At 38.0% G+C, this 16,417-nt stretch overlaps 1 protein-coding gene across 3 annotated transcripts; it reads left to right on the forward strand.

Annotated features, from left to right (window-relative positions):
* The first annotated feature begins 9,347 nt into the window (after positions 1-9,347).
* exoc3l1 (exocyst complex component 3-like 1) lies at positions 9,348-16,231 on the forward strand. Of its 3 annotated transcripts, XM_051883489.1 has the most exons (13): positions 9,351-9,591; positions 11,271-11,446; positions 11,554-11,773; positions 12,387-12,799; positions 12,926-13,215; positions 13,296-13,413; positions 13,522-13,647; positions 14,162-14,262; positions 14,350-14,460; positions 14,596-14,866; positions 14,963-15,118; positions 15,301-15,434; positions 15,557-16,231. In XM_051883489.1, exons 1-13 carry the CDS (start codon positions 9,552-9,554, stop codon positions 15,741-15,743), a joined length of 2,343 nt encoding a protein of 780 aa, XP_051739449.1. In that variant the 5' UTR covers positions 9,351-9,551; the 3' UTR covers positions 15,744-16,231. The 3 variants fall into 3 exon arrangements, with proteins under 3 accessions (XP_051739451.1, XP_051739449.1, XP_051739450.1); XM_051883490.1 differs by lacking the exon at positions 9,351-9,591 and having other exon boundaries at positions 11,326-11,446; positions 11,558-11,773; XM_051883491.1 differs by lacking the exons at positions 14,963-15,118; positions 15,301-15,434; positions 15,557-16,231 and having other exon boundaries at positions 9,348-9,591; positions 14,350-14,489; positions 14,596-14,796.
* Positions 16,232-16,417: the final 186 nt, after the last annotated feature.

Genomic DNA, 16,417 nt, shown 5'->3' on the forward strand with positions numbered 1-16,417 from the left:
TCCCATTTCATGCTGTCAGCAATGGCACCACATGGAAGAGAAATGTCACAAGAAAATCATTTCTTTAAACCAGAAAGGTGAAGGCTACAAGAAGATCAGCAAAGCTTTACTTATCAGTCAGAATACTGTAGCAAAAGTGGTACAAAAATTTTAAAAAGATGAAACTGCAACCATCTCACAGAGACGTCCAGGTCGTCCACGGAAGTTAACACCTCGACAGGAGCGTCTTCTGATGAGAAGGGTTGAAGAAAATCGGCATGCAAGTTCACTGCAAGCCAAACTGGGATGACTATTTCCTGTGACACAATACGGCGTACACGGCAGAGGAATGGCATGCATGGGTGCCGTCCACGAAAGGAGCCTCTCCTAAAGCCCAGGCACAAAAAAGCCCACCTAGAGTTTGCCAGAGCCAGTGCTGACAAAGATGAAGACTACTGGGACTCTATACTCTGGAGTGATGAGACCAAGATAAATGTTTTTGGAACTGATGGCTTCAACACTGTATGGCGTCGCAAAGGTGAGGAATACAAAGGAAAATGCATGGTGCCTACAGTGAAACATGGTGGTGGCAGTGTCCTTATGTGGGGCTGCATGAGTGCTGCTGGTATCGGGGAGCCGCATTTCATTGATAACATCATGAATTCACAGATGTACTGCTCTATACTGAAAGAGAAGATGCTACCATCACTCCATGCCCTTGGTCGTCGTGCACTTTTCCAACATGACAATGATCCTAAACACACATCTAAGGTCACTGTTGGATTTCTGAAGAAGAACAGGGTGAAAGTGATTCATTGGCTCCTGATCTGAACCCAATCAAACACCTATGGGGAATTCTGAAGAGACAAGTTGAGCATCACTCTCCATCCAGCATCCAGTCTCTAAAAGAGGTCATTCTTGAAGAATGGAAAAAGATAGATGATGCAAAATGTCGCCAACTTGTTCATCCATGCCTAGAAGACTTGGTGCTGTCATTAAAAATCATGGAGGCCATACAAAGTACTAGATGTAGTAGTTTTTGTTGTGGGGTGTACTCATTTTTGCTAATTTGAGTATAACTTAAAAATGTGTAATCTAAGTTATATTATTAACCTTACTTTCATGTTATAAGTTAAACAGATGTTATATTAAACTTAGTCTTGTCAACATTTTGGAAATTGTTTTTGTGTTCATTGAAATATTGTTTAAAATGTTACTTTTCAAAGGTGTACTCATTTACGCTGAGCACTGTATATATATATATATTATATATAAATATATTAGTATAATGTAATATTTATACAATACAATAAATATATAATATTTTAACAAACATTTAAATATGAATAAAATACACATCTATAAATACATTTTTAAATAAAATATGTAAGTTACTTAAAATATTTATAAATATTTAATACATATTTTGTCATATTTTTACATGTTTTTCTTTTTTCTAGGGTAAACATTTAATATAATATGAAACATAATTAAAAAAAAAAATGTTTATTATATTATATTTAAAATGAACCAGACTGTATAGATTTAATCTGTGTTGATGCAATCAGAATTCTATTACAGATGTTCAGTCAGCTGTTCAAGAAAACCCACCAACCAAAACCAAAAAGAAAGAAAAAACACAAAGCAGGCGAAATGAACTCCATTTAGAGCCTTACAATAATCCTTTTCTTCCCTGACAGAATTTGTTACATTTCAATTTTCTTTGAAGTAGTTTTCGGCACATTTGATGGCGAGCTTCGAAAGCACAGTATTATCGGCGCAAGAATGGGGCTTTTCAAGGTGTTTATAGATTTCAAAGATCTCTCTCTTGTAGAGCACAGATTGTGTGGTCTGATTGGGTCACTCCCTCAAGAGTCACTTGAAAAATCCACAGTATTTGGTCTAACTCCCGATACTATGTGCGAGCCATGCTAAGACTTCAAGGCATTTGCTTTGTGGCGGAATCTGCTTAGGTTTAGTAAGCATAAAGAAGTCCTCGCGCACACGTACGCACCCTTTCCACAAAAACGTTCCCCAGTAGTAAAATTGAAGAACGGGCAACCCATCCACTAAGCAAACAGAATGAACTAATGGATCAGCCATCTTCTCCTCCCATTCCAATTATCCAGAGCCATGTTAAGAATATGGCCGCATCGGTAAACGCTGATGCAAATACAGATAATCCCTTACATACATATACATATCACATTCAGACCGGTCACTTAGCCATCGAGCCACCCAAGCAGTCAGAGTGCAGGAGTTGAGACCGCCAACAGAGAGAAAGTGCATCCTTCAGGTTTGAACAAGCTAATGAGTAATATGTAAATGCTGTGGGAGCTTATGAGATTACCACTTGTTTGATAGTTATTACAGGTGTTAGTAAACCAGAATTAGAAGCCCAGCTAATGTTGGTCCATTCAATCCCTGATTGATCCCTTAATACAGGCGTTTGCGGCCGTGTTTGCTGCCCTGAATTGTGCTGTGGTGGGTCCGCACTGTCAATAGTTGCACAAAGTTGCTCTCTAATTTCCCTATTCTTTCCACAGTAACATGATAACGTGCCTGGAAATCTTGACTAAGATGAATTCAGTTCCATAGATGTCATGTTTATGATTCTTTTTCATACCTCGATAAGAGCAGTTGTTCTGTTAAAGTATCCGTCTTATGTTTCCTTGCCTTCTCTTGCTCGCAAGTTAAAGAAGTCATTAAGCTTATCCAGACACAACAAAAGAAAGATTTTGCAATGGCAAACAAGAGTGTCAAATCAAACAGAGATTTGCCAAAGAGGCTTTGGCGAGTTGGTGGGGTCCATACCAATTTGGAGATTTCAATGCTCTCTTTCTTACTCCTGGGAAAATCACTGGACTTGTTTGAAGAGAACAAAAGCGCTAAATATGAAGAGAACAACTCAAGAACATTATGTAAGATTCGGCAAAACATTCCACCAACACGTTTATGTGCAACAAAGTGAAACTCACTATAGTTTTATAGATTTTAACTGTGAAAGTGGCTGGGTTTGCAAAGAAACTCTTAACTAAACAATTGTATCTAGAAAGATTTGACCAGAAAAGGGGAAACCAAACTATAAATTGGTAATACACCTTTTTTCATTACTCTAAACCCCTCAACTAAAGTCAGATTTCCCTGTCTGGATCAACAATTGTCAGGACCAACTGACCATGAATATCTTGTGAGCCAATCAATGTAAGACAATAAAACAGCATGTACTGCAGGAACTCAAGTAAAAACACTTTGCTCACTGCAATTTCCTTCACCTGGACAGAACAATAGTCCAACATTTGCTTGTGATGGGTTGGAAAGTTCAGGCAAATTACTGAGTAGATCACCAACCAGACTTATAGCACAACTTTCTTCAAATAGTGTCCAAAATCACAAATTTAAATAATTACAATTAATTTAAAGTAAAAGAAAAAATATATATATAATTTATAGAAAAAGTTTTCACCAAGGGGTTAAAGAAAGTACAAAAAAATCTGTAATCTCTCAATTGTACATCAAAACATAATACAATTTCAATAAAACTGAGTGTTGTTAACTAGTGTTAAGAACATTAACTAAAAACTAAAATGAATTAAGCCCATTTTGCCCAAATTATTTATTTAAAATTAATTTCTTTAATTTAAGTGAACTACAAAAAAGAAAAGTAATTGTCAATCTAAAATATACTTATACTCAAAAGTATATTTTTATACTATGCTTATACTAAAGTACAAGTATATTTTGAGTATGAATTAGAACTATTTTAGATAATACTAATCACAATCAAAAATAGACTAGAAATATATATATATAAAAAATTATTCAGACATTTTTGATATATTTTTACTAGTGGGTGCAGGGCACTATAGTTCATTTATGTAAGTGAGGATAGCAAAATAAAGTAAACTGTGACATATTATACCTAAAAATTCTTCATATAGTGGACTACCAGTAAAATTGATAAAAATTTGGGACCAAAAATTATTCAGACACTTTGACCTGACCATGTTTTGCTTAAGTGTTATCTGACATAATTAAGATTAATTTTTTCTGACACAGTTTAACTCGTGAGATCTTGTCACATTTTATTATCATTTTTTTAAACTATAGTAAATAAACTGTATTAATGAATGAAATGGTCAAGGTGTCTGAATAAATGAATAAATTGGTTTGACTGTATTATATATATATATATATATATATATATATATATATATATATATATATATATATATATATATATATTATAGTCTATATCATAATAAATCATTTACATGTCAGTAGGACTGTCAATGTAAAGACAGCCTTTTTACTTTATGAAGCAACTATTATATACATATCAGCTGTGTGAGGGTAAAGTATTTATTATTCAGAACCATGTGATCGTAATTACTGTGGAAATACATTGCAAATTCATGGGAAAACCCACTTAAATAGTCTTAGTTAGATGGCTTAAGAATTATGAATTCAAAACACTTTCTCTGCAGGATCCGCGCTAACATCGCCCTCTGCTGGTGGCCTATATATAACAGCCCAAAATAAGGACAAGAAGTGCATTACTGTTTTAAGACTTGATGGGGATTGTTTTATATTTTAAGGTTTATTTGAAAAAAAAAAAAATGCTTTTGGGGAGCAAAAGCTATGATTTTAAATAGTTTTTAATTGTTTATTTTTTATGAGTTCAAAGACTTTAGAGAGTTCAATAAATTGCAAAAATATATAAGCCTACTATATCTTTTTTTCATTCATATAAATAAAAGAAATAAATATTTTGTTGTTGTAATCCTGATAAAAGTTCTTTTTTGTGGTGGCGTCTTAAAAAAATACACGTGAATAGCCTATAAAGATTACATCACTGCAAACTTGGCATATAGCTACGATTTAAACTAGATTTAAAACCGTTTTACCTTTTATCATCTCGGACAGTCTCATTAACCCGAATAAACATTGAGATTTAAACTGCGTGAACGCGCTGTAAAGAAATCGCCTCTCTCGCGGTGCCAAAACAAAGCTGTTCCCTTGAGAAAATAGCTAAACACCATGTCATTTCAACTCTATTGCACCGTTTTAAAATTGATTGTGTTCCGCAACCTTAGGCGAATTAACGCTATGCATTTAAACGTTTTCAACGGTATGTCGGTTTCTTGTGTTCCTCTTGTTCCAAATGTGGCCAACAACACAAGCCCGGTCATTGTAACATGGCGCTATTCCTCCCTCAAAAAGACCAAGAACGATGGGAATTCAAGAAACGAGCATTATATTGGAGGTGCCACCTATTTGCTGCTCATAAATACAATATTTAGGTTGTGCTTGAGCGTTACCTCTCTGAATAGGCCCTATTCATGTGGGGGTTAAGAGTGTAGCGTGGGTCCTGTGAGGAGGTAGCGTGGGTCCCTGTGTTTCGGGGAGGAGCTGTCAGGGCTTCGGACGACCGGGAGAATAGGGACCCGCCAGAGTCGCTTGCTTGGGTTCGAACTGCGGTGATTTAACTGCATAATCGGATTGAAAGTGAGCCGCGGAATTTATGTCAGTTCACATTTCATCAAACGGCGAGTGTGAATTGAAGTCGACAGAACAGAGGGTTAATCCAGAACTAAAGCCAAAATAATTAGGGGCCCCCATCTAATCTCCTGCTCATTCTAACACCCTTGAATGACATTAAAATATGGCAACGCTTGCTGTTGGCAGTCAAATGTGTTCCCCAACTTTAAATGGGCCAATCAAAGCCTGGACTTTGAAAGCAGAGGTTTGTTCATAGAATCCATCATAGTTTTGGGTGTCAACCACAGCAGTGAATAATTCAAACAATCTTATTATGTCATGTTAAACATCTAGAACTGTAAATTAATTCAAACTAAAATATGTTATCCCATGTTGTACTTTGCACAAATATTAAATATAAAAAAAAAAAAATAGAGTTTTTATTGGCTTACTGGATTTCCTTCTACAGGTAGTCTGGGGCTAATTGTCACACTTTGTCCCAAGACACATTTTATATAGACTCGTACCTTAAAGGGTTAGTTCACCCAAAAATGAAAATTCAGTCATTTATTACTCACCCTCATGCCGTTTTACACCCATAAGACCTTCGTTGATCTTCGGAACACAAATTAAGATATTTTTGTTTAAATCCGATGGCTCCGTGAGGCCTACATAGGGAGCAATGACATTTCCTCGCTCAAGATCCATAAAGGTACTAAAAACATATTTAAATCAGTTCATGTGAGTACAGTGGTTCAATATTAATATTATAAGGTGATGAGAATATTTTTGGTGCGCCAAAAAAAACAAAATAACGACTTATTTAGTGATGACTGATTTCAAAACACTGCTTCAGGAAGATTTGGAGCGTAATGATTCAGCGTGTCGAATCATGATTCGGATCGCATGTCAAACCGCCAAACTGCTGAAATCACGTTACTTTGGCGCTCCGAACCACTAATTCGACATGCTGATTCATTATGCTCCGAAGCTTCCTGAAGCAGTGTTTTGAAATCGGCCATCACTAAATAATTCGTTATTTTGTTTTTTTTGGCACACCAAAAATATTCTCGTCGCTTTATAATATTAATATTGAACCACTGTACTCACATGAACTGATTTAAATATGTTTTTAGTACCTTTATGGATCTTGAGAGAGGAAATGTCTTTGCTCCCTATGTAGGCCTCATCGGATTTAAACAAAAATATCTCAATTTGCGTTCCGAAGATTAACGAAGGTCTTACGGGTCTGGAACGGCATGAGCGTGAGTAATAAATTACAGAATTTTCATTTTTGGGTGAACTAACCCTTTAAAGTACATAAATGCTACTGGATAATGGGCCACAGATATGGGGTAAGTTGTCACATTGTAACCTGCCTATTTCAAAAAGTTAATTATGAAATTCAATTATTTGGCCAACAAACACCATAATTATAACATTTAAAACACATGTGACAACTGACATTTACTGTATTTAGAAAAAAAAAAAAAAAGTTTCCTTCCTCACATTGACCCCTGCATGAAGGTATGCTAGTATTTCCTTGTTTACTCAACAGACAGAGCAAAAAATATGGCTTCTAAATATAGTATTTTTCTTCAATATAGAGTTTTATCTCTTCCTCTTATTTTATTGAAGGATGCTTGATGCAGGCACTCATCCGTTCATACCATATTCAGCCTAATCCAAAGTCTACTGGATAGACTGATACTTTCTTTTGTTTGCCAAATCTTAAGCTAAAGTGTCATTACATGAATATTCTCAAATACTCCCTAAAATTTACTTCCCAAAATCTAACCACCACCCCAACCCTGACCACAGCACAAATCCTGCTATGCTGGAATGTAAAGCATTTGCTCTATAGCAGTGGATGTGTGACAAACATTGTTTTTCTTAAAGACAGACATTTTTCAAATGCACTTTGGCCACAATTAACAAATAAGATTCCTTGTTTTCATGCAACTGCAAGCCTCTCAACTTGCCTTGTTGATTAGATTGAACAATTAAACCTAATCCTAATTTAAAAAAATAAATTAAACCCATAAAATCTCATAAAGTGTACATTTGTCTGTCCATGTCTGGGAGAGCCGAGGAGAAGCAGGAAGTCAGCCCAGGTCAGGAATGTCAGATAGGAAGTCCTCCCTGTGTTTGGATGACTACTTCTGAAATAGACTTCCTATTCCCTGCGATCGGTTGGGTGGTGTTTTATTTAAGGTGGTGATAGGGGAGGGTGACCACAAAACGCACAGCTGCATAGCCCTTAGCTGGTAAATAAAAGGGTGCGGCAAAGTAGATAAACTGCCAGAGGATGTAGTTATAAGGGGTGCATCTTCAACCCTCTACGAGAAGCTACGTCACCCCTCAGTCCAAAGGGAACTGTTAGCGTCAGCGGAAAAGCTCTGTTAGTCTGTCACAGTCCTCTGATTATTATGGTGCTTTGCAAAGACAGCAAAGTCTAGTCACAGCTATTTTTAGCACATGCTGCTGCTAAGGAAGAACGATAAAAGACATAGCCTTCGAATTTTGCATTAGAAGGCTTGCAAACTATCAAAAAGCACAGAACAATCTGAATCAGACAGATGAAAATTTGAGTAATGCAAAAAGTAATCAGCTAGTCTTTATAGCAAAACAAACAGAGGCAAGGTGATCAAGGCTTGCATCTCCCTAAAGGGGTTTACTTAGCAATAATGACTGACTGATTTGACATTATCCTGCTTATTATATGGCAGAAAAACAAATAAATGAATAGAAAAGGACATTAAAAATGGGGTTAAAACAGAAAGAGACTAAGGAGTGAAATGCTAGACCTTAAACTATAGTTCTTTCATGACAACTCTCTGGAGATTGATATGGTAATAGAGATTGGCATGTGGATGGCAATGTTAATGTATTTGGTCTGCTATTTTGGTCTAGATCTGCTACACTGCTACAGATCAAGTACCGAGACTTGCTACTGCCAATACATTCATAGACATTTTGAGCATGTAAGACATGCGGCTTCTGCTGCACATTTAACATACACAAATTAACCCCTGTAGCAGATCTATACAGGTGGAGCTGGGGAAGGTGGAGGGTTCCTGAAAGCGTGCTGCAGGCTGTATTTGTTTGAATGTTGAGTTGCACCTCATTGGCCGCTGATGCAATAGCAACCAATCAGCTGTGCTTTGTAGATAATGACAAGATCACTACCAAATAAGTTAAAGACCTATCAGCCTGTACCATCTAGAGTTTCATGCCAGAACTAGGTAATTCTGTAGGAAATTGTTTACTTCCGATTACTGTCAGTACAATACAATTTAAATACAATTTAAAGTGTAGAGAGCCACAATTGACCAGTCAGAATAAAACATTTCAGAGAGCTGAGTAATAATAGTCTATCTTTGAATAAACTTACACCGAAATCCATTTCAACACTTCTTCATCAACAGCTGTGTGTTCTACTACTACTTAAGTTTGTGATATTTGTGTGGGTGTGTGTTTGGTAGAGACTAGTCTGGAGACCCAGAGAGAGAGGTAAACAGTCATGGGGTAAGTCAAAGGCCACGACACTTACACAAATAAACACATTCATTAAGGGGCCTCTGAACTTGGATTCCTCTCATGTTTGCTCTACAACCAGCAGCTGTGAGGGATCACAAGACACTAGAACTTTCTGGAACAATACAAATGATCGCTAATGATTATGTCAAACCACATACAACCTTTGTTCGATTGTCCCAAGCACTTCCTCTGAAACATATTGGATTATAACTACCTCAGACACAGAGAGGCACTGTTGCACATGAAGGCCACCCCCACACTTACCGCTCACCATCTGGATCATTTGGAGGGCGGAGTGGCCGCTTTCCCTCTGTCCCTCTTGCGCTCTCTCCCTTCCTCCCTTCCCTTCCTGCCGGCCTCTGAGCAGAGGATGTGTCTGGGAGTGTGAGAGAGGAAGGCTGGCGGTAAAGTGGGTATGTACCCTCTCTCTTCTTCCCCCTCATTACTCTCTCCGTCTCTGCTGATTGCTCTATCTGGCGACACTGAGCAGGCCCTCTGGGCAGGGCAGTCTCTTAGTGGCAGAACGGTGGACGGTGGAACAACAAGCCTAAATGTCAGACGGAGACACCAATGGCCGAGACAATCATGAAGGTACACATCCTTTCTGTTTGTTAGCAATGTTGATATGCATCATGCAAGTGTTTGTTTATAAAGTCATAATGTTGCACTAGTAGAGAGATCTAGAGTGTGTATCTACATAAAAGAGAAAGAAAGAAAGAAAGAAAGAAAGGTATGTCATAAAATTAAATATAAGCAGCATATATGTTTCTGCCAGGGGAATTATGTAGGGTTCCTCCTACCCCCATGATGTCTAGCCATAAGTAATTGTAGCCTTCTTGACTTTTTGTCCTTATATATATATATATATATATATATATATATACACTGTACACACACACACACACACAAAACAAAAACTATGGGTTGAAGGACTTGAATTTGGTCAAACGCATGCATTTCAGCACCACAGGAAATTAATAATTATAAGGCCTAGTCATAATGCACAATGTACTTTTATAAAAACATTTACGAAATTTAACATTGTGCCGTGCAAAAATGCTGTCAAATAGGGAATAAACCTGAATACAGGGTTTATAAAGCACAATAGCAAGGATCTGTTAATAAAAAAAAAAATTAAATATTTCATTTTAGTAGTAATGTATAAAACGTTCAGCACATACCTACAATAACAATAAGGTCTTTAAGTGATGGTATACGGTTCTTGTACAAGCCATGAATCATTGCGGTTTTGGCCGAATTCCCAGTGAAGTACTACATTATCCATAATCCTGAAGAAAGGGCCATCAATTAGAGAAGTCAATGTAACCATGGTAACATGAATGACAGCCCAGCAACACAGCTTAATGATGTAATTAAATCAGACTCACAAAAATGGTGATCAATTTTGCTGTCCTTCTTTATCACAGTTGCCAAGTATTTTTTTTTTTTTTTTATAAATGTTAATAACTACAAAAACCATTTTTTTCAAGTACTATACATGGCTGAATTAGATCACATAATTTGCAGTGCTTTATGGGTTGTTCATTTTCTAATTAAGGATTAAATAAAAAGTCCTACACATTTATCTTTATTTCCAATTTTCAAATACCTTTTTGCTCCAAATCAAACTTTGAACTGTAATGTTGTGAATAAAAGATACGTCAACTGAAAAAAAAGTGGATGGTCAGTTGTACATAGACCACAGCTGTAAGCTGGCAAGCACTTACAACTGGTCACTGCATTATGAACCTTTGTTTTGCATGATTCTGTCATTTATCATGGAGAGGGGAAAACATGCAGTTTCTGCCCTGAAGCGGTTTCAGTAATTGTATTCTTACATACTTTCCCGTGGGTGTTTCAGCTCTTGAGCACCCATGGGATTGAGGCATACGAAATGGAAATTTTGAAACTTCAGCCTTCAAAACGATCAGGACACTTCTGAGTCATTCTTTGGAGAAGAGATCAATTCATCTGCTGAGTTTAAGACTTTGGTGAAGTTCAGTCTCTTTTAGATGTAGTCGTGTACTGGTTTAAGTAATATCTCTCTCATGAACACAAGAAAATATAAAGACTGTTAAAGTTATTCATTGTACAAGTCAAACAAGACTTTCAGAAAAAGTATGCATTCTCTTACACAATCAGCAATAACTTCCTAACATTACAGCTGAACAACTGCACAATTCACATTGGATTTTTCTCTGCTGTGGGCATTGTTCTTTTGTTTCTATATCATATAGGCTAAGTATTTTTTTTCCTATTTTGACTGACAGATGCCCTTGTCCCAGTTGAGGTGTGGCCAGAGCTGGAGAGAGCCGAATGTTTGGCTCGGGGTGCTGCGCTGAAATGGGCCTCAGGTGTCTTTTGTCGTCCAGAGCATCTGGAGAGACTTGGACAATACAGGAAAAGAGAGAGTCAACGAACTGCATCGATTCATTCAAGGTTAAAGGTAAGTAGTGATCATTATTTCAGTTCAATTAGAAAGCCTCTAAAAAGCCTAGATCTAAATCTAAAAATGTCTGCAAGAAAAGTCATCTGCTCACTTGCATTTTTAAGTCAGTTGTACAGTCCTACCTGGAAGGTGTTGACTGGGGTCTTGGTCAATTGCGAGAGGCACGAGCTGAGCTGAGAGAAGTGTCTCGTGACATGCACAAGGTGAATTTGGAGTCCAGGAAAAATTCTGAAGAAGTAACTACACTGGAGACACTTCGGGAGGTTTCTGTCAATCACCGCCAGCTCCTTGCTGCAGTTAGCAACCTTCCACGCCTCTACAAAGGTAAGTGATCCCTTGCCCTTTTCAGTGAACTGCATGTCCTTATTATTTTTGAATGCCCTCTATGGATATTTTGGATAGGTCTTGAACATCTAAGAGCAAGGTTGTCCAATCCTGGTCTAGAAGATTCTGCAACATAACTTTCTAGAAATTTCAAGTAATCCTGAAGACCTTGATTAACTTGATTGTGGTTGGAGCTAAGCTCTGCAGTGGGCCTTCCAGGAGTAGGACTGAACAACTTGCCTAAAAGCCAAACATACTCAAATACATAAAAGTATGTGAAAGCAAGCAATTCTAGCCAAGCAAGACTGATTTATGGGTCACTGAAGGACAGACTGAATTGCCGCAGAGAAGTTATAGCGGGTATAGTATAAAATGTCTTGGGTCTCCAGGTTTCTCTTTTAGGTCCACTACTGTCAAGGCAGATCAAGAATCTTGCTAAAAAAGTTGATAGTCACCATTAAAGTTGATAAGTCTATAGCTATCTATCTAAATAATAGCATAGCTCTATCACCCACTTAAGTACTGAGGTTTGTTAAGGCCAAAGTAATGTAAGATTGCACTCTAAGTATATACATTGAGGCTATCATTTGTTATGTCTTCTCTTTCATGTCAGTGCGGAGTATGGTGCTAGAGACAGAGAGGCTAGTGGAGTCTCGGAGACTACTGGAAGCTCATGCTCGGCTAATGGAACTAGAGCGCTGGCAGGATGAGGTACTGCTGCAGCTCCAGGGACCCAGGGGATCATCTGGAACAGGATTAACCTCTGAAAATGAGGAGTTGGTGCGGAATTATTTCTCAGGTGTTGGACGCCTGGTGGATGCCCTTGCCAAGGAGCTCTGGGCAGTGGTGGGGAGTGGGTTGACCCTTTGTCGTCAGAACCCCACGCCTTTTGTGTCAGCTGTAAGGATAGTGGAGCGTGAAGAAGCACTAGATCAGTTCTTTCTGGAGGAGCGGAGATCAACATTGGGACACAACACGCCCATGCCCTCTGGGAGACCACGTTGTTGGAGGGACCGCTTCTTCAAGGTTTGATGATATTGGTAGAAGTACTGGAAAAAGTTGTTTGTATGATGGCACAACTAAATTTAAAGGCTTAAAAAGGCTTGTACATTTGAATTTACTTAATATGCATGTGTTCAAACTATTGGTTAGGTGATGGAGGAGGCAGTGTCAGCACGTTTCCGTAGCGTGTCCTACTTGCACACTCAAGGACCAGGGCTTGCAAGTCACTTGTCTGCACTACAGCACTGCATTATGGGAGACCTTTCAACAGTGCGGCATGTTCTGGAACAGTGTGTTCCAGCTCACTATCGTTTAACAAGAGCTTACCTGCGCTCCTGCCACCAGTTCTTGCAGACCCATCTTGGACTGGTTAGTGGATGGGAGCTAGAGGGTGGGGAAATCTTTGCTGTTCTTAACTGGGTCCTGCACATATACAACAGGTAGGTAAAGCTTACGATTATATGTGAATTTGGTCAATTGGTAACCAAAAAGTCCAACACATTAGAATGTGTTCTTTAAGCTCAGAGATGATGGGTGAGCCAGCCCTTGTAGCTGAGCTAGACATTGAGGACCTGGGACCTCTCATATCTCAGGAAGGTCTTGAGCAGCTGCAGAACAAATATGTCCAAAAAGTTCGGGTAAGAACCAGAGTGTGGTTTTAGTCTCCAAACATTTATCATTTACCTTGTCTTGTTTGGTTTAACAGGCCACAAGTTCTTGAGAAGTTTTACTGTGATTGTTTGCAGAAGAGTGTCTCTGAGTGGATGCACAAGGCTCTAGAGGTAGAGCTGACAGATTGGCAGAGGGATCAGGAACCAGATATTGATCATGAGGGCTGCTATCACACCAGCCTTCCAACCATCATCACTCAGGTACTTCAGCAATGGCTTGATCTACAGAAGCTATGTTGGCCTTCAAAGTTGTGAATTCAAATTATGCGCCAAAATGGAATATTGCATAAAACATTTACGAACAATGCAGCGTTTCCCATGTGTTCAAGAGAACAAAATCATCACCTCCTGGGAAATTGGCACAAAATATCTGTAATAAAAATGGATTGATGAAACTCAATAAACACTGTCACGTAATCTTGTGTTTGGGTATGCAATCACATGAGACACTTCTGGGAGGTCATTATATTTTTTGGTTTCCATCGTAGTTTGTGCACATACATATCGGGTAAAAAATTTGTCTGCCTCAATTGAGCACATACTTTTTTTAAGCACATTTTTAGAATTTATGTGCATCTTGGCATTTCTTGGCATTGTTTTTTATTCATTATCTCAAAATACATATAAAATAGGTGGATGGAAGCAGCTAATGAGAAAGATTTTACCTAATATCAGCACCAATATATATGAACTGCTCTGGTGTCTGGGTTATTAGATGCTAGAAGAAAATGCACGGGTGGCCTTGAGGATAAGCGAAGCTCTGCGGGACCAGACAATCCAAATGGGTCTTTATGAGATGGAGAACCTCCTCAGCCGGTGTGTATATTTAGCAATACTGGTATCATAATTCTAAATGATAAAAATTCAACATTTTTGTTCTTTCTTCTCACTATATCTAAACAGATTTCGAGATGCAATCATAGAATTTGGGAAGGAGCATCGCAGAGATCCAAACATAAACAAGTTTTACCTCCATTATCTCCTGGCCTGCATCAGCAACTGCATCATCCTCAAGTGAGATGATGTACAAGTATCTTTTTACAGTATGTCTGTATTTATGTGATGTTTGTTTGAAAATGTGTGTGTTTCAAATAGTTTTTTGTGCTTATAAGCAGTATGTCTAAATCTTTGATTTAAATGTACATCCAGAACCTCCACAGAAAGTCTGCAGCAGCAGTTGTGCTCCTTCCCTTCAAACCGGTATTCTCGCATTTCACTTGGACCTCTGGCTGCCCTGGATCGTGCTGTGAGAAAGGCATGTCGCTTAGTTATGGACCATCTCTTGTTTGATCTACAACCTCATCTACAAGAGCTCTTGTCTCGTACCTGGCTGGACCAGGGAGATGTAACCCCAAATATGTGTGGGGTTCTAGAACGTCACTGTGAACTCTACAACAGGGTGCGGGAACCTTGTCGCCAGGTTAGTGTTTACACCAGGCAGTGGAAATTACATGGATCACACAATAAAATGAGCGTATATCTTTACCAACAATTTGTGGTTGTCCATCATCTACAGAGGCTGAAGGAGGAATGTCAATGGCTAACTGTTGTTGAGTATGTCCGAGCACTGATGCAAAAGAGACTAGTCTGCAGAAGTAATGATGAGCGAAATCAGTTGGCCCAGCGAATGTCACAGGATGCTCAGCAGCTGAGGGACCACCTTCAAAGCATGGTAAAAACCCATTTACATTCATTTATTTGGGTATTGTTGTGCTTTAGGGGCAATCAGAAGTCTGCATAGGTTTTAAACTTTGGGTTTTGGCCCAAGCCAACCAAGAACATGTTAGTATATGTTTGTGGAAATTAAATGACTTTGGCTATTTCACTGCTTTATTGCTGTTTTTACATTTAAAGGAGATTGACGGGACCATAGGCGAGGTGAATCCCACAGCTTTGATACTTGCACTGGCTGACATAATCCATGTGAAAGACCCAAGCATGCTAATACTGGATATTTCTGGACTGGTAGCCAAGTACCCTGATATAAAGTGAGATTTAAACAAAGGATACACAATAGATCTTAATATTCTGAAATATTTTCTGATACAGAGATTAATCAATGCCAAGAGATTATATTAACTTTATATTAATACAAAGTGTGTCTTTTCAGTGAGGAGCATGTCTCTGCCCTGTTGGATGTAAGAGGAGATGTACCCAAAGACGTGCGGAAGTCAGTACTAGATTTTCTGGAGAAGAACGCACCACCTTTACCACCAGGATACCGCCCTATATTCACAGAAATCCTTGTGCCCTCTTCCAGCATTCAATTTTGTCTGCCTACTGCAAAGTGTACTTGAGAAGCACTCAGAGAAACTACCTAACTGAACTGTATCCAGCCTAGTGAATGGGAAATTCATTATTAATTCATCAGTATTCAATAAGACTAGCATATTCGTTTTCTGCTTGGTCTTGTCTGAACAATGCACTGTCATTTTAGTAAATTATAATGTGCCCAAAAATATTTACATTTACAATTTCACCAAATGCTTTCTTACAAAAAAGTGCACAAACAAAATGTACATACAAGAAATTAAAAAAAAGGTAAACACATGTATGGTAGAAACAAGAGAAAGCAGTGCACAATCTGGCCCATTGCATTTTTAAATATTTAGGGGGCGATAACTTTTTAATGTAAATTTATAAAAATGTTAACGTTACCAAACACGGCATTCCCAAAGATATTCAATCAATTGCTTTAAAACTTGTATATTGTGGTGCACTATGTATATTGTGGTTGACTATCAGTCAATAAAGTAATGCATTTTAAAACAAAATTTATATAAAACTGATTCATCAGTTCATAAATTCAAGGGTATTACACTAACAACCAACAATATAAATACAATGGTACATGAATGGATGGATATGTTTGCATTTATAGGACACTGATTTTTGAGACATGGGACAAAACAGGCTACCAAAAGGGTAAATAATAATAATAATATTATTAATAAAATCATGTATGAAGGGA

The sequence above is a fragment of the Ctenopharyngodon idella genome, chromosome 24 (assembly GCF_019924925.1).
Source record: "Ctenopharyngodon idella isolate HZGC_01 chromosome 24, HZGC01, whole genome shotgun sequence".
In the NCBI taxonomy this organism is placed as follows: Eukaryota; Metazoa; Chordata; class Actinopteri; order Cypriniformes; family Xenocyprididae; genus Ctenopharyngodon; species Ctenopharyngodon idella.

What these genes read in the sequence shown, in the direction of transcription:
- exoc3l1 (XM_051883489.1), top strand. Translation starts at nt 9,552, where the DNA reads ATGTCAGACGGAGACACCAATGGCCGAGACAATCATGAAG. An exon ending in GGAGGGACCGCTTCTTCAAG is followed by an intron (nt 12,800 to 12,925) that starts GTTTGATGATAT and finishes ACTATTGGTTAG; the next exon opens with GTGATGGAGGAGGCAGTGTC. An exon ending in AATATGTCCAAAAAGTTCGG is followed by an intron (nt 13,414 to 13,521) that starts GTAAGAACCAGA and finishes GATTGTTTGCAG; the next exon opens with AAGAGTGTCTCTGAGTGGAT.